A 26,051-nucleotide genomic window follows, 5' to 3' on the forward strand; every position below is an offset into this window, starting at 1 on the left:
TGCATCACTTTTACTTGTGAAGACCGTTCAATAAACTTTTATATCAAGATCATCAACTCCACAGGTTTTGGTTTTTTTCGCTTGGTTTCTCCTGTTTCACTGTGGAACATTTTGGTGATTTTCTTTGGCTTGCATTGATTTGAAATGACATTCCCCTTGTTTTGTCATTCTTTGCCTGAAATGACAGAACTTTTCCAAAATTTCATTTCTTCTATGTTATAAATAGCGTGCAATCCTCTGAAAAAGTGAGCATTATTGGGAAAGAAAGGCCCAGATTCTACAAATGGTACCTTATGCTAGGCATGCCTAGCAGATCTAGACGCCTAACTTAATCCTCCTTTTACAAAAATGTAGTGTGATTTTTAGGACCAGCTGTAGCAGTAATAGCTCCGATGCTTATAGAATTCCTATGAGCATCAAAGCTGTTACCGCTGTGGCTGGCGCTACAGTTTTTTAAAGGGGGGTTATAAAAGAATCTTAACTGGCGCCAAAAATCAGCAATTAACTTGTAATTGACATTAAATTGCACTTAATTGGATGGTTGGTGCCCAGCTTGGTAGGCATCTTCCAGAAGGTAGGCATGGTTAGAAGTGGATCATAGGCTTGTTTTATTGTAGGTACCTGTTTTGCACTGGCATCGGTATTTAGGCTGAGAAAACCCAACATAAATATGGTACGCCTACAGTTAGGATATCTTAATAATGCCTAAGACCACTTTAGGTGCTACTAGGCGTCATTCTATAAAGTGTGCCTACCTTTTATAGAATCATGTCTTAGCACGCACTATTCGGTTCTTTTACTACACTGCAGTACAACCTTTCTATGACCTTATAAGGGTCATTTCCACATACTAAGGCCATTTTTACCGCAGCTGTGTTGCACAGTGGTTAAAGCTACAGGTTCAGCACCCTAGGGTTCTGGGTTCAAATTCATGCTGCTCTTAATCCCCCCATTGTCCAAGGTACAGTAGATAGATTGTTAGCCCACTGGGACAGACAGGGGAAAATGCCTGACTACCTGAATAAATCCATGTAAACCATTTTGAGCTCCCCTGGGAGAATAGTATAGAAAATTCAATAAATAACATAAGAACATAAGAACATAAGAAATGCCTCCGCTGGGTCAGACCTGAGGTCCATCGCGCCCAGCAGTCCACTCAGGCGGTGGCCCAACAGGTCCAGGACCTGTGCAGTAAATTTCTATCTATGCCCCTCTATCCCCTTTTCCAGCAGGAATTTGTCCAATCCTTTCTTAAACCCCAGTACCGTACTCTGCCCTATAACGTCCTCTGGAATTGCATTCCAGCTGTCCACCATACGTTGTGTAAAGAAGAACTTCCTAGCATTTGTTTTGAATTTGCCCCCTTTCAACTTTTCCGAATGCCCTCTTGTTTTTTTATTTTCTGAAAGTTTGAAGAATCTGTCCCTCTCTACTCTCTACCAGCTTCAACTTCAACCAGAACTGGTATTGTGACATCATAATGCCTCATTCCACCAATGCCTAAGAGCCCACCTCATCAGTGATGTCACAATGGCTTGATTGTGCTGTACTTGGCTCACTTTTACTACATATTGATTTTTAGAGTGGTGAAGTTGTTAAAGCTACAGCTTCAGCACCCTGAGGTTGTAGGTTCAAACCCACACTGCTCCTTATGACCCTGGGCAAGTCACTTAATCCCCCCATTGCCCCAGGTACATTAGATTGTGAGCCTGCTGGGACAGACAGGGAAAAATGCTTGAGTACCTGAATAAATTCATGGGAGAATGGTATAGAAAATTGAATAAAGAATTTAAAATAAAGAATTAAAAAAATAATTATTTTATCAATGGGCATGTGCTCATGTTGCCATTAGCTCCCCCATTATCTGTGCGCAAACCAGTTAGCATCCATTAATATAGATGCGTTAACTGGTCAGCGCAGGAACACCCACTGTCTGCACCTGAGAAGCCCCCTCAATAAAAAAAACTTTTTGATGCCATTAGCAAGCAGAATGCATTAGCGGGTCCCACGTAGACTTTTTTATTTTTTTTTTTACACCTAAGGTAGCTGAGTAAAAGGAAATCCCACTACCCTTACCCCTATAAAAAAAAAAAAAATCAAATATGATCTGAGAAAAATGGTAGATCTGTGAATATTCTGAGTGACAAGCTTGACCTCTCTGGGACCCTCTCTGCTGTTCCTCTGATTTTTCCTGTGTAAAGTTACTAAGATGGCTTTTTGGAGCAACATCTATGCAACAGGTTTATCCCAAGACAAATCAAAGACAGAATGCTGAGAAATTATTTATTCATGTCTATTTTACTTTTTATAATGCACTTCAATACTTCTGTGAAAAGCTTTACGGTGCTTGGCTATATCTATTTTTTTTGCCCATCAGTCAGATCCAAAATTCAAGTAGAATGATGGGCATCACACTCACCCCAATAAAGGGATACACTGCACATACACTTCAGAAGACTGAAGCAATATATGGACTCAACTATTCAAAAACATAAAAAAACATAAGAATTGCTGCTGCTGGGTCAGACCAGTGGTTTGTCTTAGGGCAACAAGCGGACCTCTCAAACACACTATCCCTTCACCCTAATCGTACAGGCTCTCATACTAACTCACAGACAGCAGCCCTCTCAGACATCTCAAACTCTCAGTCTCTCAGACACCCTTATCTTTCAAGCACTAGATACCCCAATCTTCCAACTCTCAGACACCCTAACTTTCAAAATCTCACACCTGCTCACAGACAGATTTTTCTAATTTTCCTAATTCTCTTCCTTACTGACAGGCAGACCTCAATTACAACTCAGCAATAGCAGGGAGGACAAGAAGCGCGAAGTCTACAATCAAGACCAGTATTCCAGTTGCTATGGGGATCCAGGAAGCGACCACGGACTGCGTGCAGAAGGAGGAAGACCCAGGACGGTGGACAGAGGTCTCTGTGCAGACCGAGACCATCCCCCAGCGCTACACTACAGTCTCTACACAGACAGAGGAGGCTGCGCAGCTGGATGGAGATCTCATGCAGGAACTAAGGAGCCTCAGGGAGGAGGTAATACGCCTGAGAAGCATCCGAGAGGACGAGGCCTACATCGACGGAGCCGTCCAGGAGCTGTCCCAAATCACCGAGCAGGCCTATGACAAGTCCATCCTCGAGACGCCCAAATCATCAGCTTTGAAACCAACAATTGGGATACAGGAAATGGCTAGCGGCACTGACTCCTGGCAGCTGGTGACCTCCTCCACGGGCAAACATAGGAGACCCCCCCCCCCTTTTTCAATCTCTTCATCTTCTCCTTCTTCTTACAAACAGGGCAGCTATACATCAACCCCTCAACTCGCCCTGCGGAACAGATTCCAGATTCTTCAGGAAGGAACTGCCGATGAGGAACAGGAGCAGGAACAGGAGTAGGCCCAACACACAGCTCCATCTCCAGGGACAACTGACCGGCTCCCCACAAAGAAGCGCAGAGTAATAGTCATCGGGGATTCAATGCTGAGGGGCACCGAGGGACCAATTTGCAGACCGGATATGCAATCTAGGGAGGTCTACTGTCTGCCTGGAGCCAGGATATGAGATGTCACCGCCAGTCTGGATAGACTACTCACGCCTCGAGACCACTTTCCTATGCTTCTTGTCCACATAGGAACCAACGACACTGCCAAGAACACACCGGAGACCATCACCAGAGACTTTGGAGCACTGGGTGAGAGGCTGAAGTGGACAGGAGCGCAGGTGGTTTTCTCATCGATCCTCCCAGTTAGAGGCAAGGGAAGAGCCAGAGATGAACGTATCCTGAGGACGAACGAGTGGCTACAGGGATGGTGCCGGGATATGAACTTCGGATTCCTAAACCATGGGGAAGTGCTACAAGGACTTCAGGGACCAGACGGACTCCATCTGACCAGTAGGGGTAAGAACGTCTTCGGACACCGACTAGCCCGCCTGCTTCACAGGGCTTTAAACTAGGTAAGTCGGGGGAGGGTACCCATTCACATATTAGTGCAGAAAGGAATTATCCTGATGAGGTGAGTCGAAACTCCGCTTCCATGTCCAAGGTAAGTACCCACATTGCAAACAGTTCTTTGGGAGTCACACCGACTTGGGTAGGATACGCCTCACAGGGACTTAGCAAACACAAGATATGGAGGGCCATGTATGTCAATGCACACAGTTTAGGTAACAAAATTCTAGAATTGGAGGCTGAAATAAGGAATGCCGACCTAGATGTGGTGGCAATATCTGAAACTTGGTTCACGGACTCACATGGGTGGAATATGGCTATACCGGGCTACAATCTACTTTGTCAGGACAGAGAGGGCAGGTTAGGAGGGGGGGTAGCTCTATACATTAAAGAGGACATCAAAACCACCAGGATCACAGATGTCAAGTACACCAGGGAGTCCCTCTGGGTAAACCTGGCAAGAGGCAGAGAAAAATGCCTGTATCTAGGTGTGGTATACAGACCCCCAAGACAACTGGAAGACATGGACGCAGAATTAATTGAAGACATAGAGAATATCACTCTACGAGGAGAAGCTGTACTGCTAGGGGACTTCAATAAGCCTGATGCAGGCTGGAACTCATTTTCAGCGACAACCAGCGGTAGCAGGAGGCTCTTAACCTCCATAAAGGGAGCACGTCTCAAACAAATGGTAACGGAGCTACGATCCTCGACCTGGTACTCACCAACGGGGAAAGCGTCTCAGAGGTCTCAGTAGGAGATACGCTAGCCTCCAGCGATCACAACATAGTATGGTTCAACCTTAGGAAAGGCTTCCCTAGATCAAACACGAAAACAAAGGTACTCGATTTCCGGGGCACAGACTTCGCACGCATGGGAGATTTCGTCCATCAGACGCTGCAGGACCAAGCGGAGACCGATGATGTAGAAGCTAAGTGGTTAACACTGAAATCAACCATACATGAAGCAACTAGCCGCTTCATAAAATCAGTAAATAAACGACAAAGAAACAATAAACCCCAATGGTTCACCGCGGAGATCTCGCACCTCATTAAGGAGAAGAAAAAAGCGTTTCTCTCCTACAAGCGCACGGAGAAAAGAGAGGCAAAAGTAGAATATAGGACCAGGTCTACAGCGGTCAAAATGGCAGTTAGGGAGGCAAAACTTCGAGTGGAAGAAATTCTGGCAAAAAACATTAAAAAGGGGGACAAATCCTTCTTCAGGTATATTAGTGACAGAAAAAGGAACACAGGCGGGATAGTACGCCTTAGAAGACCGGACGGAAGTTACGTGGAAGCAGATTCCGATAAAGCCGAACTACTGAATGAATACTTCTGCTCAGTCTTCACCTGTGAGGCACCGGGACACGGTCCGCAGTTGAAGGCAACACAAAGCACAGAAGACCCGTTTCAGAATTTTGAGTTCACACCAGGTGAAGTTTACAGTGAACTGGCAAGACTCAAGGTGAACAAAGCCATGGGACCAGACAATTTGCACCCAAGAGTGCTCAGAGAATTGAGCGATGTCCTGGCGAAACCGTTGGCTTAGCTATTCAATCTCTCCCTAAGTAAGGGGAAAGTTCCCCTGGACTGGAAATTAGCTAATGTCGTTCCTCTGCATAAAAAGGGTTGCAGGGCAGAGGCTGCGAATTATAGACCGGTGAGTCTCACATCAATAGTGTGCAAACTCATGGAAACACTAATTAAAAGCAAATTGGACACGATCTTGAATGAAGGGAATCTTCGGGATCCCAGTCAGCATGGATTCACCAAGGGTAGGTCCTGCCAATCCAATCTCATTAGCTTCTTTGACTGGGTAACAAGAAAGTTGGACTTGGGAGAGTCTTTGGACGTCGTGTACCTGGAATTCAGTAAAGCTTTTGACAGTGTCCCACACCGCAGGCTGCTAAGCAAGATGGAATCGATGGGGTTAGGAGAGACACTAACTGCATGGGTCAATGATTGGCTGAGTGGCAGACTTCAGAGGGTAGTGGTTAATGGTACCCTCTCTAAAACATCGGAGGTGACCAGTGGAGTGCCGCAGGGCTCGGTCCTGGGTCCACTCCTTTTCAACATATTCATAGGGGATCTGACTCAAGGGCTTCAAGATAAAATAACACTATTCGCCGATGACGCCAAACTATGTAATATAGTAAGTGAATGCAGTTTACAGAATTATATGGCGCAGGACCTGCTTACATTGGAAAGTTGGTCCTCAACCTGGCAGCTAGGCTTCAATGCTAAGAAATGTAAGGTCATGCACCTCGGAAGCGGAAATCCATGCAGGATGTACTTCTTGAACGGAGAAACTTTAACTAGGACTTCAGCAGAACAAGATTTAGGAGTAATCATCAGTGCAGACATGAAAACTGCCAATCAAGTGGAGAAGGCTTCATCTAAGGCAAGGCAGATATGGGTTGTATTAATAGAAGTTTCGTCAGCCGAAAGCCTGAAGTCATAATGCCGTTGTACAGGGCCATGGTGAGACTTCATCTGGAGTACTGTGTGCAATTCTGGAGGCCACATTACAGTAAAGATGTGCGCAGAATTGAATCGGTTCAACGGACGGCCACCAGGATGATCTCGGGGCTCAAGGGTCTCTCGTACGAAGAGAGACTGAACAAATTGCAGCTCTACACTCTTGAGGAACGTAGGGAGAGGGGAGACATGATCGAAACATTTAAGTACCTCACGGGACGTGTCGAAGTGGAAGATGATATTTTCTTTCTCAAGGGACCCTCGGCCACAAGAGGGCACCCGCTCAAACTCAGGGGCGGAAAATTTCATGGCGACACCAGAAAGTATTTCTTCACAGAGAGAGTGGTTGATCATTGGAACAAGCTTCCAGTGCAGGTGATCGAGGCAGACAGCGTGCCAGACTTTAAGAATAAATGGGATACCCATGTGGGATCCCTACGAGGGTCAAGATAAGGAAATTGGGTCATTAGGGCATAGACAGGGGGTGGGTAAGCAGGGTGGGCAGACTTGATGGGCTGTAGCCCTTTTCTGCCGTCATCTTCTATGTTTCTATGTTTCTATGTAACAGTCCGCTCACACGGCGGCCCTTAGGTCAAAGACCAGTGTCCTGAGACTAGCCCTACCAGCGCCCGTTCTTGTTCAGCAGGAACTTGTCTAACTTTGTACTGAATCCCTGGAGGGTGTTTTCCCCTATGACAGACGCCGGAAGAGCGTTCCAGCTTTCTACCACTCTCTGAGTGAAGAAGAACTTCCTTACGTTTGTACGGAATCTATCCCCTTTTAACTTTAGAGAGTGCCCTCTTTACCTTGGAGAGGGTGAACAACCTGTCTTTATCTACTAAGTCTATTCCCTTCATTATCTTGAATGTTTTCATCATGTCCCCCCTCAGTCTTCTCTTTTCAAGGGAGAAGAGGCCCAGTTTCTCTAATCTCTCACTGTAAGGCAACTCCTCCAGCCCCTTAACCATTTTAGTCGCTCTTCTCTGGACCCTTTCAAGTAGTACTGTGTCCTTCTTCATGTACGGCGACCAGTGCTGGACGCAGTATTCCAGGGGGGGGCGTACCATGGCCCGGTACAGTGGCATGATAACCTTCTCTGATCTGTTCGTGATCCCCTTCTTAATCATTCCCAGCATTCTGTTCACCTTTTTCACCGCCATCACGCATTGCGCGGAAGACTTCATCGACTTGTCGACCAGTACTTCCAAGTCTCTTTCCTGGGTGGTCTCTCCAAGTACTGCACCGGACATCCTGTATTCGTGTACAAAATTTCTGTTACCAACATGCATCACCTTACACTTATCCACGTTAAACCTCATTTGACATGTTGCGGCCCATTTCTCGAGCGTGTTTATGTCATGTTGCAGGTCTTCGCAATCCTCCTGTGTCTTCACTACTCTGAATAACTTCGTATTGTCTGCAAATTTAATCACTGCTACAATCACTATATTTCATCCTTCACCACTCCTTATGGATTCTACATACGCTAGCCAAAATAAGCACCGAACACTCCAATATTTGCTGGTCATGCCATAAAGAACTGGGCACTTTAGCACATATGATATATTCATGCGTGTATATTGAATGTATATTGGTGCCCAGTTTGGAAAACAATATCCAATATTCTGGATATGAATGAAAGACTATCAAAGAAGGTTATACTATTAGCCCATAGGGGCTTAGAAAATCCTGATATCATGGATGAACATCAATCCAGACTGCTTCACATTCTTCTCTCTCTAGCAATAAAGAACATACTACACTCCTGGAAGTTCTTTTCCAAAGTTGAATCGACTACATGTTAAATATGAAAAAGTAATTGCAGAAAAATCCAAGAAAATCCAGATATTCAACAAAATATGGGCACCAATATATAACTTCTGCAAATGAGACCTTATCACTAGATCCCTTGACATTAATGTATTGCATTACAAAACTTAAAACATGATCATAATTGATATTGATTAATTGTTCATGTGTTACTTTAATTAATAATTCTAACTTATTGGACAGCATAGATTACATATCAATGCTTGTTTACATATACTTCACAGCATTAACTTTGATGAATGATTTGCTGTATTCATGATTTGTCTGTTCTACATACGTGATCGGTGATAGTATACAAAGTTGTGTAACTGTTATAGTCTTATTTTTGTTGTCACCACTTTTCCTTTGTTGTACAAAACTAAAACTGTTTCAATAAACATATTTGAACAAAAAAAAGGGGTGCAAGTTATTTTCAATAGTAACATAATAGATGATGGCAGATAAAGACCCAAATGGCCAATCTAGTCTGCCCAACCTGATTCAATCTAAAAGTTTGTTGAGGGAGAGGGGGATTTCTTCTTCTTCTTAGCTATTTCTGGGCAAGAATCCAAAGCTCTGTCCGGTACTGTTCATAGCTTCCAACTACTGAAGTCTCCATTAAAGCTCACTCCAGCCCATCTACACCCTCCCAGCCATTGAAGCCCTCCCCAACCCTCCTCCACCAAATGGCCATATACAGACACAGACTGTCAAGTCTGCCCAGTACTGGCCTTAGTTCTTCACTATTTTTTTCTGATTCTAGATCCTCTGTGTTCATCCCACGCTTTTTGGAACTCCGTCACTGTTTTCATCTCCACCACTTCCCTTGGGAGTGCATTCCAGGCATCCACCACCCTCTCCGTAAAGTAGAATTTCCTATAATTGCTCTTGAATCTACCACCCATCACCCTCAAATTATGTCCTCTGGTTTTACCATTTTCCTTTCTCTGTAAAAGATTTTGTTCTACGTTAATACCTTTCAAGTATTTGAACGTCTATGCTAGAAAAAAAACCCCCCAAAATAAATAAATAAATAAATAAGTAAATAGATAGATAGATATACAGCTTATATTTATATATATACATAGATAGATAAGTATGAATGAAAATTTTCAGTGGATGGGTGCCAACATAACTTCAAATAGAATATGTAAGATTTTCCAACATTGCTGTACATAAAAGTGGAGCTGCCTGAGCTCATACAACTTTGTATACTTAAATTGCTCATCTGTTTAAAGTTATTTTCATTTGACGTACAAGTTCAGCGGCTAAATGATACCACTGAGCAAAAAACTTTCAACACTGTCCCAAACCACCTCCATTTAAAAAAGCAGAAATGGGAAAGGAGATGGGATTTGATGTAGCACCCTGCTGTGGTTACAATCAAAATGGTTTACATGCTAAACACAGGTTCATATGTGTGCACTGATAGATTTTAAGCTGCCAGAGATGCTGGTATTTTATATATCTGAGCTGAAAACTGGACATTCGGTGCTTTGAATGGCCAGTCATCGTGAACTGTGAACTTCTGATCTCAGAGCTTTTACTTCCTTCTTGTTATTTGGTTTGTCTTTGGGGTCCAAATCCTTTAAATTTTATATTGAGATATTTTTTTTCTAAAACATCTATGGGCTCCTTTTACAAAGGTGCGTTAGGGCCTTAACGCACGGAATAGCGTGCGCTAATCCGATACGTGCGCTAAAAACGCTAGCACACCTTTGTAAAAAGAGCCCTATGTCTTTATACTTCAGTTCTGTGCTGCTGGTTTTAAAAAAAGCAGAAATAAGTCGAGAATGATGACCTAACTTGCCCAGTCTGCCCACTGATAGATTTTAAGCTGTGGAAGATGATGCTGGTACCTTGTACGGCTGTGCTGAATAATAATGGATGCATCCAGTCAGTCCTCTGCAAGGCACATTAATATTATTAAAGCATTTTAAAATGATCTCCACACAGTGATTTATCCTTTTATTCCAGTCCACCAACTCAACAGCCTTGGGTAAAAGGATATCATTAGTAAATTACTTTTATTACACTGACCTGATAAAAAATAATAGCTAATGGGTAGGATATTATATTTTGTGCTGAAAACAGAACCGAGCACCAGTTAGTGGCTCTCGACGGGCCTGAACGAAAGCTGGTGAAGATACAAATGGAAGCTTTTTACTTAGTAACATGTATGGTAGTACAGCTTATGAAGAAATCTGATTAACCCTCCCTGCAGGAGGCCTAGAAAGCATTTTAAACAAAAGTGCATTTTCCTCTGCAGATGACAAACATAACGGTGTCATGAAGTTGAAAAGTGTTGCCAAGAGGCTGCCAACACATTTCGGAGTCTTGTTCCAAATCCATGGGGTGCATTATTTGATCAATATTCAGCTACCAGCAATGAGTGTTCTTTTAAACAATGACTGCTGCGGGCAGAATCTGCCCCAATATTCAATGTTGGGTCATGTCCAGCTACCAGCATTGAACATTTTGGGCTGACTGGACGGTTTCTTGCCATCCGGACTATGCAGTTCCCAGACGATATTCAGTTAGGACCCACATAAGGTATTTATTCGGTTGCAGGCTGAAAATATTTTGTATGTTTTTATGTACTCCTAATCTGCTTTGGTCAAAAGTAGAATCGAAATGAAATGAAAGGGGGAATGGAACTTGTATATTGCTTTTTTGTGGTTACACATTCAAAGCAGTTTACATAAATACAGGCACTTATTTTGTACATGGGGCAATGGAAAATTAATTGACTTGTCCAGGGTCACAACGAGCACCACTGGGATTCGATCCCACAACCTCAGGGTGCTGAGGCAGTAGCTCTACCACCAGGATTATGCTATGTCCTTTCCTCCCCCCCTGAAGGATAGCGGCCCTCCACTTCTTCCCTCTCTCTCCCTGAATAGCAAGGCCTCCCTTCTCTCCTAGTCTCCCATCCTCCACCTCTAATAGGCCCCAACAGGCCTGCTGTTCCAGTCCTTGGTGATACGTGGTCTTTAGGGGAAGCCAATATCACAATGACTGCTGCAACCTCTAGTGACACTCATGGTAGTGTGGTAACATAAGAACATAAGCAGTGCCTCTGCTGGGTCAGACCAGAGGTCCATCATGCCCAGCAGTCTGCTCACACGGCGGCCCATCAGGTCCAGGACCTATATAGTAACCTCTATCTCTACCCTTCTATCCCCTTTTCCTTCAGGAAATTGTCCAATCCCTTCTTGAACTCCAATACCATACCCTGTCCTATCACGCTATCTGGAAGCGCATTCCAGGCGTCCACCACCCGTTGGGTGAAGAAGAACTTCCTCGCATTGGTTCTGAATCTGTCCCCTTTTAATTTTTCCAAATGCCCTCTCATTCTTGTAGTTGTCGAAAGTTTGAAGAATCTGTCCCTCTCCACTTTCTCTATGCCCTTCATGATTTTGTAAGTTTCTATCATATCCCCTCTAAGTCTCTGCTTCTCCAGGGAAAAGAGCCCCAGTTTCTACAGTCTTTCAACATATGCAAGGTTTTCCATACCTTTTATCAAACGTGTCGCCCTCTTCTGAACCCTCTTGAGTATCGCCATATCCTTCTTTAGGTACGTTGACCAATATTGGATGCAGTACTCCAGATGCGGGCGCACTATCGCCCAATACAATGGGAGGATAACTTCTTTCGTTCTGGTTGTAATAGCCTTCTTGATTATACCTAGCATTCTATTCACTTTCTTAGCGGCCGCTGTGCACTGTGCCGACGGCTTCTTGGTCTTGTCCACTATTACCCCCAAGTCCCTTTCTTGGGTACTCTCACTCAGTAACAGCTCTCCCATCGTGTAGCTGTACCTCGGGTTTCTGTTCCCTACGTGCAAGACTTTACATTTCTCTACATTAAACTTCATCTGCCATCTCGACGCTCACTCCCCTAGCTTGTTCAGGTCCCTTTGTAAATCCTCGCAGTCCTCTTTAGTCCTAGCCCCATTAAATAATTTGGTGTCGTCTGCAAATTTTATTATGTCGCACTTCATCCCAGTTTCTAGATCATTTATAAATACGTTGAACAGCAGCGGTCCAAGCACCGACCCCTGCGGAACTCCACTCGTGACCCTCCTCCAGTCCGAGTAGTGGCCCTTCACTCCTACCCTCTGCTTCCTACCCGCCAACCAATATCTGATCCACCTGTGTACGTCTCCTTCCACCCCATGGTACTTCAGTTTCCGAAGTAGGCATTCATGGGGTACCTTATCAAAGGCTTTTTGGAAGTCTAAATATACGATGTCTATGGGGTCCCCTTTGTCCATCCGTTTCTTAATTTCTTCACAGAAGTGCAATAAGTTCATCAGGCACGATCTTCCTTTGCAGAAGCCATATTTAAAGAATAAACTGGTATATGCTTATACCTTTTAAATTTGTAAATCGCTTAGTAATGTAAATAAGCGATTCATCAAGTCAAAATAAAATCTTGAATCTTGAAATCTTGGCTTGTTATCATAAGTTTATTCCTTTCTAGATGCTCCTTCATTCTTTCTTTTATCAGCACTTTCGCCATTTTCCCAGGAACCGAGGTCAGACTTCAGTCTGTAGTTCCCCGGGTCACCTCTTGATCCCTTTTTAAAGATGGGCGTAAGGCTATCTTCCAATCCTCCGGGATCACATCTGTTTTTAGGGATAGATTACAGACTTGTTGTAGTAGTGCCGCTATCTCCTCCTTCAGTTCTTTCAGTACCCTAGGGTGGATTCCGTTCGGGCCCGGTGATTTGTCAGGTTTTAGTTTTTCTATCTGCCTGTGGTAGTACTGTGAAACTGCCCCTAGAGGCCATTTTCATGCTAGAGTCATGTTGGGCAGGAGTGACTGGGCATTGCTCCCGCTCTGAAGACCACTTGATCACCAGGGAGTGAAATGGTAGGCCTGGGGAAGAATCTACTAGAAGTAGGGGGGTACTGTCCTTTGGGGAAGAGGGGGGATAGAAGGAAAGAGAGAGCACAGGCAGTTTTGGGCTGCTACCCAGACGTTATGTGAGTGCTGGCCTATATTCAATGTCAACACTCACATAGCTAAATGGGCAAACTTAGGACTATTATTTATGCAGTTCTAGATGCTTGGTTAGTTAAGCAGCCTCAGAACTGATTATTGTCCAACTTTGAATCTCCTAAGGAATTACAAAGCAATAGCCTGAGCTTTAATGGAAATTTTTCCTCTCCTCAAATGACTAGAAATTGGCAAAGAATTAAATACAATGGCGTGCTTCTACAGTTAGTTGTGGATTTCATGATTACCTCATCAACATTTTTGTTTTTATAATTAGGCTGTGCTTCACCTGACCACCTTACAGCAGTGATACACAGTAGTGAAGAAAAGATGTCATGTTAATAACACTGTGATAAAGGTTTTAAAATGTTTGCTGTATTTCTTGTTTCCCCTTTAAACATGAACATATGCTTCACACTTGCAAGAAACACATGCCAGATGTGGAAGATATAAAAAAATAAATAAAAAAAATTGCTAATTAGTTTGACGAACTTCCATGAAAATCAAATTGCTTTGGCAAATATCTGTCCCCTCTCTGCAAATATGGTACCAAAACCCACTAGTGTTAGTGATTGAGTGCTATTTCTATGGGGTCAGGCTGCCAAATATGCCTGTTTCAGTAGCTGCATTCCTAGGTAGGGTTGGGCCAGAAGCAAACATGTAGATTGTATTGCCAAAACTAATTTTGCTGGAAAAAGCATCTGAAAATCTCTGTGGTTACTTTTTTTTTTTTTTTTTACCTTGGAACATATTCATAGAGAAGCCATTGTACAAAAATATAGTAAATGAATGACAGCAGATAAAGACCTGAATGGTACATCCAGTCTGCCCAAAAATACACTCTCTATAATTCAATGATTTAAGGCTCCTTCTACTAAGGTGCGTTAGGGCCTTAACGTGCAGAATAGTGTGTGCTAAACTGTCGCGTGCGCTAGACCTTAATGTCAGCATTGAGCTGGATTTATTCTAGAAGCATACTGCGCGGTTTAGTGCACGGTAATTTTGTGCGTGCGCTAAAAATGCTAGCGCGCGTTAGTAAAAGGGGCCCTTAATTTAAAAAAATGTGCTAACAAATTGTAACACAGGATTTTACAATATGCTAAGCCCAGATTTAACATGGCACCTTTTGGGGGCGCTCTCTCTATTTGTTATTGCAGATTGTGCACTAATATAACCATTACCCACAGTATTTGTAGGAAATTAAGATGGGAGAACTTATAAGAGGCGCCAAGAACCCAATATTATAAAAAAGTGTCTCTTAAACTTTGTGCCAAGGCACAGTGGTGTGCCCCAAAGAGATTCCGAGTGTGCCACGAGAGATTCCAGAGTTTTATTTTAACTTTAAAAATTCCCTTCATCACTATACACTAGAATAGATGACATGTACGTCGCATATGCAAGAGTCTGTCAATGTTATGAGCGTCTGTGTGCGTAAGGATACAACCGTCCAGACAAGCATCATTCTTTGACGTGATTGGTTCTTGAAATCTAATGGCAAGTAACTTTATTTTTATATGCAGCAGTTATCCTAACTTGAGCAACAAAGCAATCAAGGCTTGGTTACTGTTTGGATCTTCTTCTCTTTTTGAACCTGGGTTTTCAGCTCTGACAGCAATTAAATCAAAAAATGAAAAGAGAAGATGGAGATGGTAGATGATGAAATGTGTGTTTGCTTGTTGACTATCGAGCCGCATTTTGAGTTAATTTGCACTCAAAAACAAGCACATCCATTGAGTTGATTAGCAATTCTATTCTATCAACTTTAGTTTCACTGTACCACAAAAAACATTTGCTGCGTTTAGTGTGCCAGAGCTTAAAAAATTTGAGAGGCACTGCTATAAACGGTGCCTAGGTTAGATGATGCTATGCACCCTAATCACAGACACCTAATGACAGCTAACTAAAATTCATGCAAAACTTAATTGGTTTTAATGGGTTAAATGGTGTCATAGTCGTTGGAACAGGGGAGGCCGCAGGAGTCATTGCCTTCCCCAAAATTGGCAGTGAGTCAGTTTTGGCTCTATTCCCCCACTCCACCTCCTCCCGGCCGCTGTAATTTTAAATCTTCAGGCAGCCGCTGTGCTGTTCGTTGATGCTGCGCTGCGGCTGCCGGAAGATTTAAAATTACAACAACCGAAGAAGGTAGGTGGGGAAGTCGACAGCTGGAGAGAGAGGTGTGCCACAGGATCCTGCTGTGGCTAGGGAACACGTTGTTTGCCCCTCCCCCAATGAAAAAGTGTCCCACTGCCTATGAATGGCATGGTAATTGACCATATCATTAAAAACCCATTTAAAAATGTGTAATTGCCAATTTAGGCTGCGTGCGGAATACTGTGCAGTGCCTAGCGACATCTAAGTTAAGGTGTCCTGCGACACCTAATGATGCCTACCTGAAAAGTAGGCGTGGTTAGGGGGCAAAGAATAGGCATAGGTGGCTTAAGCATCGCTAGGTGTCTGAGTAGATGCCGGGAAATTAGGCCAAGTATAACCTAAGGCCCTGATTGGCTTAGGCACCTAAGGTCCCTCCCATAGGAGGGGCTTTAGGCGCCTGGACCAACCAGAGTCTTAGGCCTCCTTCCCAGTGCATCCCTTGCTGCGATCACCTGATGGCAATGTGATTCACGCGCGGTTAGAGAATCTGGGGGGGTTAGGCGCTGTTAGGCGTTTCCCTGGTGTGCAACTGGTGTCCTATAAAGAATCTGTCCCTTAGTGCTCCCATGCTAAATCTGTGTTAGCATGCTGTTAGTATAACATGCTAGCTGGCTAATGCTTCCACGTCCCCTCTCCACCCATGCCACACCCTCTCAAAGAAAAATTCAGAAAAAAAAACTATGCGGCTGCCGTGCGGCAACAGCCCTGAAGCCCATAGAGATTTAAAGGGCTTTGGGGCTGTTGCAGTGCGGCTTTGTAAAACAGGCCCTATGTTTAGTTTAATGCACTCTAACAGGCAAACTACCACGTAGCCCCTTTAATCATCTGTGCAGAAGCCTGTTACCATGCATAAAACACATTACGTGCTTAATGCCTTATAGTAAAACAGCCTTAAAAGGTACTCATATTTTTCTCTTTGATAATTGGTGTTAAATCCAGAGGTAAAATTATGCACGGATTTTGTACCTGCTCAGATAGGTAACGTTTGATAACATGAAGTTTGTTTGCACCAGCTCTGTTGGTTCTTCACAGTAGGGAGATACTTGACATGTTCACACTGGTTGATAACGTCATCGGACTTATGGAGAGGGGCGGTGATGATCAGATGTATAAATCCCAGGGGGCAATGAGATGTTGAGCCATCTAGGGTGACATTGCTGAGGTCCTATTAATATTTGAAATATTAATATTAAAATAACCTTTTTGGGTTGAGATTGTTTTGAAGGGAACAGATTTGCGGGTGATCATATTACAAGTTCCCTGTGGACTTTAAATAGCCAATGTTGTCAGTTTTCTTTTTTAACATGTGCATATATCACAGTTCTACCCACCCAACACCCGGACAATTTATCGTGGCCAGTTCATTACAGATGTTTCAGTGCAATGAACTGGCCATGATGAATTTTATTCAGCTTATATGTGTGTGTGTGCTGGGGGGGAGGACAATGCCCCTCCTCCTAAAATTATATTGCATTGCCCCCCCCCACAACACCCCCAGAATTATCAGCAGACTGCGGAGCAGCAGGCCACAGGGTGAGGGGTAGAAGCCGTTGGTGGTGAGCAGCAGGCCGCAAGGTGAGGCTGGGAAACGTGCAGGCTGTTGGGGAGCCCGCTACTCTTCTGCTGCATTGCAGATAAGGCCCCGGAGGGAGAAGCTGCCGCCAGAGATGCTCTTCACAGCAAGCGGTAGGCGGTGGTTGGCAGGGAGGTCCAGCTTGAGCTTTCAGGTGCTGGTCACAGAAGCCGTTTCATCACAGCCACAATGAAACGTCTGTGGTGTATTGTCCCATTCTGCGGCTAACCTTTGCCCCCAGGAATGTCTATGCGTATATAACATAAGGCTGATGTTTTTAGCTCTGGACAATTTTATAAGTATTTGTTTTTGCACATGAAACACTTTGCATGAACAAAAACCATATAAAATAAATCCCATTATGTACCACTCTATGCCGCCACTAATGGGCAAAATGGCTCTCCCTATGCTGGCTGGGTGGTAAAGTGCTACGCTAACAGGCAGATTATCAGGATTGCATGCATTTGCAAGGTTATGCATATGAGTTTAAGTGTATCCAAGTGAACGCAACACTGAAACCCAAGATGCCTATATATTTACAGATTGAATACTAGGTTGTAATGCAGCTAAACCTGAGTGTGAAATTCTGGAAGCAGTTGGCCCTAAGTTTCTATGTATACTTTTTGGGGGAAACACAATTTAGACATCACTCATCTACCTCCACCCCTAGAGTACCTCTTTTTCATAGGAATTTACATGTTATGGACCTGTACATATATTTTTAGATGACCGAAAATCCACTTACATGCATTCAACCTGCTAACCAATGTGGAAGAATCCCTTTATAACGCACCTTTGTCCCAACCCAAGCTCTGAGAAACGGAGCCCTTAATCCTGAAATCATTAAAATAATTTTCAGATTGCACAGTTTATGCTGCTACTGCCTTCCCTAAACCAATCTGAGTTCATGGTTGTTGACAGCTCGGATTTACAGTGTGCTTAAATATTTATCGCTGAATAGAGGCCTTCTGCTCCATCTCCATCGCCATATTTTAATTCACTGGGAAGACGGTTTTGTTCTTTACGTTTCTCTTCCCTCCCTCTTCCCCCTCCCCACCCAAAAAAAAAAAAAATCTGGCTTCAGTTCTTGATTGTGGGTATCCTTGAAATGAAGAATTTCTGGTATCATGGGTCCACACTAAGTGATTTATCATTTTTCTGCTGCGTTGTTGAGAAGATGGCCTGCTGATTAGGTATAACGGGATGTAGTATTTTTTGTTCTAATCTACAGCACATTACACAAAGGACTTTCTTATGCTAAGAAGGCCTGCTGGCTTGCTATGAATCTTATGAGAAAACAAAGATCTAAAAATTCTTTTTATGATGGTAACGTACAGCTTTGCCGCCTTCATGAAAAATGATTTGGACTGAACTGACAGTAAATGAGTTAGCTGCTGATGTGTCTGGATTAATAGGCAGGAAACATCCAGGACCACTTTAACTTTTCTTTGGGAGGAATAAATTCTTTGCTTAATATTGTCTGCTGCAGGTATAATTATAAATCTGTGTTCATTTTATTTGGGCCTAGATTTGCATCCCAAAGGAACGGAGAATTTTTAATGCTAAAATGTGCTTTAAACAAATTACTGTCTGCCAACAATTAAAGCTCTTAATTAGATTTCTGTCTCTGGTATAAAGCCATAAAGAATAGTTACAGCACACCATACATAGTAAACCCTGCAACAATACATGGCCAGTGCCTTCCATAGGACACAGAGCATAATTCACTAGTAGAGAGCCATGGCTAGGATCTGCATTCATTAAGATCTCTCGCCTTCAAAATCGGGAGGTAAGCAAAAAACAAAACAAACCCCAAACTAAAACAACAACAACTGGTTATAGAATCTGGGCGTAAATGCTAAGCAATTTCCATGTTAATGGAGAATAAGTAGACACCAACTTGACGGTTAATGCAGAGGCAGTTACTAAAAGAATTTTTCTTTGCATCACAGCAATTGGACTTGGAGGGTGCTAAGCCCATTTTTAGCACATCCATAAATTTGGCCTTTTCCTATGTGTTGAATTTTTGGCTGTATGCTAATGCTAGGATTAGTGCTTTAATATGGGAGCAGTGACGTAGTGAGGGAGGGAGATGCCTGGAGCAATGGCGCCCCCTGTCCTCTTCTCTGCCTCCCACTCTCCTTCTCTTCCCTCGTACCTCTTTAACTTCCCTGGCGCAAGCAACATCACCGACTTGCTGCCTGCATCGGCTTTGGCTCTTCCTCTGATATCACTTCCTGGTCCCGTAACCAGGAAGTGACAGCAGAGGGATAGCAAGGCCGTCGCGAGCAGCTGGTTGGAGCTGCTGCTCGTGCAGGTGAAAAGCTAGAGATACGGGGAAAGGGAAGGCATGCATGCGGCAGAGGGTGAGAAGGAACAGGAGGGGGTGGAGAAGATGACAGGTGCCGGTGCTCAAGGCAGTTTCCGCCACCGCCTCCTTACTTTGCCACTGCATGGGAGCATCTAGGAGGTGCTATGGTTTCCCGCATTATGAATGCACTAACCAGTTAGCACACTGGTAATTTCCTTGATAAGCCCTGACATTGGGTCTTCTTTCCTGCACTGAGCATTGGCGTTCAGTGGCATAGTAAGGGGGGGCGACCATCCCAGGTGCCATCTTGGTGGGGATACTGGCACCTCCACCTACCCATGCCACGATCGCACCCTTCTGTTCCCCCCCACCTCTTTAAATCATTGCCAGCGCAACTTCCAGGTGTGCTGGCCTGGCTCCCCTCTGATATCACTTCCGGGTCATGGGGCCAGAAAGTGACATCAAAGGGAAAGCCGCTAGAGAAGCTGCTCATGCTTACGAAGATCTAATGAGGTACAGGGGGGAAGGGAGGGTGCAAATGTGGCGTGGGGGGCATGAAATGAATGGGGGGGGGGTACGACACCGCCTCACTACACCACTGTTGGTGCTTAACTCATGGCAAGATGCAAGAAGGGCCCCAACCCTTAACACAGAAAGTTTGCAGTTAATGTGCATTAATTTTGGCAATTACCGTAACTGGAAAAACCTTACTGTAATTTAGAGTGCTACTGTTATTTTTTGTGTTTATTTATTGCTCTCCTCGCAGTCATTTATCTTCTCGTTTCAAGTTTGAACAGACAGAGGTGCACCGCTTAGCACTCTGCACAGTTGTATACACTACTGCAAAGTGCTCTGTGCCATATAGTTTCTGAACTTGATATGTATTTCCATTCAACTCTGATGGTTTACTAAAGCTCTGCATTGCTGATTTATTTATGGTATAAATTTAGATAGCAAATTATAGCAATGTCAGCAGTTGCAGCTAAATAGTTTTGACAGGTATTAATAACATATGGTAGAAGCCTGGATTTATGAGCCTTAAAGACTCTCAGTGGAAATGCCATGACTTTTGTCTTGATAACGAGGACAGACTCAGCCTCTCTTTCTGGGCTTGTCTTTCGTGGTAGTGGTGTTTGCCGTTCTTTGCATGATGATATCCTTTGCCATGATACCTTATTCCCTAGAATTTTACTCAGTGAAAAGTTGGTCCATCTTAATTCGTTACATCTATAAGCTACCAACTCTACATCTTCCCCACCATGGTAGGGCCAAATGAACTCAGAATTTTGCTTTCTGTTGTGTATATCTCATATAGATTCAGTGGCGAAGTAAGGGGAGCGGGGGGGGGGCAGTCCGCCCGGGTGCCATGTTTGTGGGTGTGGCAGTACCCCTCCTCCACTCCACCCCCCGCATCTCTTCCCACTCCTTCCCTCGCCACGTATGCAACCCCCTTCCCTCCCGCTATGAGCAGCAAGAACTTCAACCTGCTCTTCGCGACCATGTCGTCTTTCCCGCTGATATTACTTTCGGGTGCCATGCACAGGAAATGATGTCAGCGGGAGAGACGAAGTGGTCACGAGGAGCACGTTAAATTTCTTGCTGCTCCTGGCGGTGAACAATTAGAGGCAAGGGGGGGGAAGGGAAAGGGGATGGAGTCCAGAGGGTGGCTACTATAAGGGCCAGTGGCTTTCATCATAAAGCGTTGGGAGTAGACTTAAGGATCTCAATATGTATACTTTGGAACAGGGGTCTCAAAGTCCCTCCTTGAGGGCCGCAATCCAGTCGGGTTTTCAGGATTTCCCCAATGAATATGCATGAGATCTATGTGCATGCACTGCTTTCAATGCATATTCAGTGGGGAAATCCTGAAAACCTGACTGGATTGCGGCCCTCAAGGAGGGACTTTGAGATCCCTGCTTTGGAAGAAAGACGGGAAAGGAGAGATATGAGAAATGTTCAACTACCCCCGTGACATAAATGCTCAGAAGGTGAGTCTCTTTCAATTGAAGGGAAGCTCTAGAATGAGGGGACAGGATGAAGGTGAAAGGGGACAGTCTCCGAAGTAATCTTGAGGAAATACTTGTTCACAGAAAGGGCGATAGGATTCCTGGAATGGCCTCCTGGTGGAGGCAGTGGGGATGAAAACCATCTACATTTAAGAAAGCTTGCAACAAGTTCATAGGATCCATAGGGGAGAGGAAGGGATAGTGGATGGCATGAATGGGCAAATGGTCTTTATCTGCCATCACATTCTATATTTTCTATGGAACAATATCTTATTCAATATCTTTGCTCTACTGTTCCTTTATCCTATATTATAGGTTTCAAGTTTCAAGTTTAATTCTTGATATACAGTGTTCCCCCAGTTGTTCGCGGTCGGCGGTTCGCTGTCCTGGTCATTCGCAGTATTTTCCAACCGAGAACCACCGACAAGAAGAGGGCAGCAGGAGAGGCAGGAGAGAGCAGCTGGAATGCCGCGAGTGCAGGAAATCACTTGTGGTACGCTCCGACCGCCTCTTCCTGCACGAAGTTATGCCTTATCCAATCAGGAGCTGCTTTGACACCCAGCTCCTAATTGGATAAGGCCCGACTTTGTGTGGGAAGAGGCAGTCGGAGCGTACCGTGAGTGATTTCCTGCATTCACGGCGCTCCGGCTGCTCTCCTGCTGCCCTCTCCTGCTACCCTCTTCAGGCTCCCCCATGAAAAACCATATTCGAGGTTTTTCAAGATTCGCGGAGGTTCCTGGAACGGAACCCCCGCGAATCTCGGGGGAGCACTATACCGCGCATTAAAAAAGTCTGAGCGATTTACAGTAAAATCAAATATATACATAGACAATTGAAGGGAAACGTCAAAATCTACAAACAGAATTCAGAAGGGAGAAGAGGGGAGAAATACAATATATTAAAAGTAAAAGTGATGATAGAGGGGAGACACAATTGGAAGGAGGGAAGTATTTTAATTGGACCTAGCATAGACCCACCCCCAGACCCACTCAGTTCCACCCATCCCCGCCCTGTTATGCCCAAGCCATGCCCCACCTTCACCCCTAGCCCTGTGCCCCCCTCAACCTGTTCTCATTCGTCAGGACACAATCTGTTTTTCAAAACCCAGACAAAGTGCCGGGTTTTGAAAAGCCGTCCGGACGCCCGAACTACCTCTAAAAAGATGACTTGTCCGGAGAAATCTGGACATCTGGTAACTCTATATAATATGATATGCATCCTTCAATAGAAAGGATTTTAGATTGGTTTTAAATTTGGCTATGGAATTTTCATGTGGGGGCTGAGACTGAAAAAAAAAAGATTTTTCAGGTAGTGTCATGTACGATATGACGCAATGAAGGAACAGATAGAACATTATGGCAATCAGAACGTAATGCTCTTGGGGGTATTGTACGAAATAAGTAATCTAACAATAAAAGCAGGGGAGTGGCTTAGGGCTCCTTTTACTACGCTGCGTGAGCGGTTTTATCGCATGCTACTTTGCCCTGCGCGCTACACGCTAATGCCTCCATTGAGCCGGTGTTAGTTTTTTCATGTAGCGCAGGGGTTAGCGCGAGCTAATCTGCAGCACGTGCTAAAAATGCCACCGCAGCTTAGTAAAAGGAGCCCTTAGTCTTGATTTAAACGCGAGGAGCAGTAAAATTTTAAATGTTAAGCGGTGAGAAATAGGTAACCAGTGGGCCTCTTTTAGCAGGTTCTCTTCAAAATGGCCCAGTGCAAGTCTCAAATCTTTCAGTTAGATCAAATTCCAGTTTTACAGCTAATTTGGATTTCATCGAAAATGTTGACTTTGATGAACAAGTTCCACTCTTGTTAAGAGAGCCTCAAAGAAAGCGAACCGAATGTTGGGTATTATTAAGAAGGGTATTATAACAAGGACGAAGGAAGTCATCATGCCGCTGTATCGCGCGATGGTGCGCCCGCATCTGGAGTATTGTGTCCAATATTGGTCACCGTACCTCAAGAAAGACATGGTGATACTTGAGAGGGTTCAGAGAAGAGCGACGAAAATGATAAAAGGTATGGAAAACCTTTCATACGCAGACAGGTTAGAAAGGCTGGGGCTCTTCTCCCTGGAGAAGCGGAGACTCAGAGGAGACATGATAGACACTTACAAGATCATGAAGGGCATAGAGAAGGTAGAAAGGGACAGATTCTTTAGCCTACTGGGAACCACTAGAACAAGGAGGCACTCAGAGAAATTGAAAGGGGACAGGTTTAGAACCAATGCTAGGAAATTCTTTTTCACTCAGAGGGTGGTGGGCACCTGGAATGCGCTTCCGGAGGTTATGATAGGACAGAGTACACTACCGGGTTTCAAAGAAGGATTGGATAAATTCCTGAAGAATAAGGGAATTGAGGGATACAGATAGAGGTAGAGATAGGTTATGATAGGGTATAGATAGAAGGACATGGGGGATTAAATGATTTAGATAAGGATCACCTTACAGGTCATGGACCTGATGGGCCGCCACGGGAGCGGACTGCTGGGCGCAATGGACCTCTGGTCTGACCCAGCGGAGGCAACTTCTAACTTCTAGACAGCACAGACTTAATACAGCCCAACCTACTTTGTAAATAAATTATTTCACGTTATAGGGATATTCTTGAAACCCACTGGAAACACTTGCTTCTTGGGATCGCTATATAAAATCTGATTGTTGTGGGTTTAGCAGAGTTGCTCACTGTTCCATAATTTTTTAAAAAAATTATGGCCCAGTAGGTGCTTCTCAAAATTTCCTCCAAGTTTCAGATTTGGGTTTTCTGGGTGATGCATCTTACCCCCTCTATATTTCATTGGCATACCTACGGGAAAGTCTTTGTTTCCTAAGTGCAAAGAGAGAGCTTCATTAAAATCAGCTAATTTCATTCTTTTGCTTCTAGCCTCTGCTGTTTATTGAGAGTGATAATCACTTTGAAATCCACTGTGTCTTTTTAGCTGCTCAACGTTGTGGAAGACAGATTCTCCCATAGGTTTAATTTTGCCTGCACAAACTGATATCACTGCGTTTGTACCCTGGGAAATACACTTCGTTTTCCCTGGCTTACGCTCTCCATCCAGCTCAAAAATTCATTGCTCTCCCTCGTTCCAGGGTGGGGGCAGCGTAAGGGGGAAAGTTTTGAGATTTACAAGTTAGTTACATAAAGCTGAAAACCAGATTCTGGCTCATTGGAGAAAGCAAGCACCTTCGAAGGCCTGACTCTCACTGTTTGGCAGATTTATGCTGGCAGAAACAGAAAACACTTGAAGTTTTGACCTTCACTTGGCCATTTCTCATGACACCAGCATTTTTACACAATGACAAAGAGTTCAAATATTTTTTTATATTGCATCACGAAAGATAGTCAAAATTCAAGATAGAATTACTAGCACAAACAGTTCAAACTGTCTCTATTTTTGTGTATATGTATAAAATGCACATATATATTTACACGTCTTCTGTATTTAGGGAAACATAAATATTTCTATATAGCTCTTCCCAAAAATTGCTCAAAGCAATGAACAAGAAATTTGACAAGCATTAATGCATAATATGAATAATAAAATTGATGGAATGACCTAGGGGTTAAAGCTACAGCCTCAGCACCCTGAGGTTGTGGGTTCAAACCCACACTGCGCCTTGTGACCCTGGGCAAGTCACTAAATCCTCCATTGCCCCAGATACATTAAGTAGATTGTGAGCCCACTGGGACAAATGAGTACCTGAATGTAAACCACTTAGACAATTAATAGGTAGTATATAAATAACTAAAATAATTTAAAAAATAAAACTACCTAAGTATGGGCTTGATTTTGTAATAGTGAATTTATGGGGAATGTCATAAAATGTACTTATTTCAGGTCAGTAGGATAAAAAAAAAAGTTGTTCAGGGCCATTATCTAGATCAGCCATTTCCCAAATCAGTCCTTGGGCACACCTAGTCCTATTGGGTTTTCAGGATATCCACAATAAATATTCATGAGTTAGATTTGCATGTAATTGAGGCAATGCATGTAAATCTCTTGTGGACATTCTGAAAATTGATGAGACTTAAGGGAAGATTCTCAAATGTTGGCACGAAAATCTGACGGGCCGCTGTCGCAGCCACTACTGTAATGATTTCAAAAAGGCGAGTCATTCTTAAATAACGCACATGCAAATGAGATTGGCAGAGAGTCACGGAGGGTCACAAAATTTGCATGTGCTGATCGCTGGTGATCGCCATTGACACATGCACAGAAAAAATGTACAAATAATAATAAAAAAATAAAAAAAAAGACCCAAAATCGAAAACCAGACAAGCTGCATTAGAACCCTTAACTCTTAAGGGCAAATATAAGAACATAAGAACTGCCATACTGAGGCAGACCGAAGGTCCATCAAGCCCAGCATCCTGTTTCCAAAAGTAGCCATCTGTAATCATGTGACCAGGCCGAGCGGTATGTACCCGTCACATATGATTCTCAGGTGCCTGCTAAAACAAACACAACATAGTTAAAACCTTTCTAAATACTTTATTCACTCTTGATCAGGTCTGTCTCCATAGATCTTCCAGCTCTTCCAGGTCCTCTTCTGAACCCTCATTAGCCCTCCAGGCCTTCCCTGGCAGCTCCCAGTGCCATCACTGGTCTCTCCGCCGGTCCCTCCGCTGGTTGCTTGCCAGACTCCCTCAAGCCTTGATAACCTTCCCTCTCAGTCTGTTCCTGAATATTTTGGAAAGATGGCCACAATCTCAGGGTTCCTGGCAAGCGATTCCATTCTGCCACAGCTATATGATTAA

At 43.9% G+C, this 26,051-nt stretch overlaps 1 protein-coding gene across 2 annotated transcripts in view; it reads right to left on the minus strand.

Annotated features, from left to right (window-relative positions):
- The window catches only part of TSHZ2 (teashirt zinc finger homeobox 2), a 318,411-nt gene that overhangs the window by 24,422 nt on the left and 267,938 nt on the right, over window positions 1–26,051 (minus strand). Inside the window, exon 1 of one of the 2 annotated variants that reach the window (XM_033963537.1) lies at window positions 7,582–7,618. The exons of the other annotated variant lie outside the window; for it this stretch is intronic. Coding sequence (XP_033819428.1) covers window positions 7,582–7,603 — 22 coding nt within the window. The 5' untranslated portion in view covers window positions 7,604–7,618. Of the gene's footprint in view, window positions 1–7,581; window positions 7,619–26,051 lie in introns of those variants that run through there. 2 annotated transcript variants of the gene reach the window in all.

Source organism: Geotrypetes seraphini, chromosome 11, assembly GCF_902459505.1.
Source record: "Geotrypetes seraphini chromosome 11, aGeoSer1.1, whole genome shotgun sequence".
Lineage (NCBI taxonomy): Eukaryota > Metazoa > Chordata > Amphibia > Gymnophiona > Dermophiidae > Geotrypetes > Geotrypetes seraphini.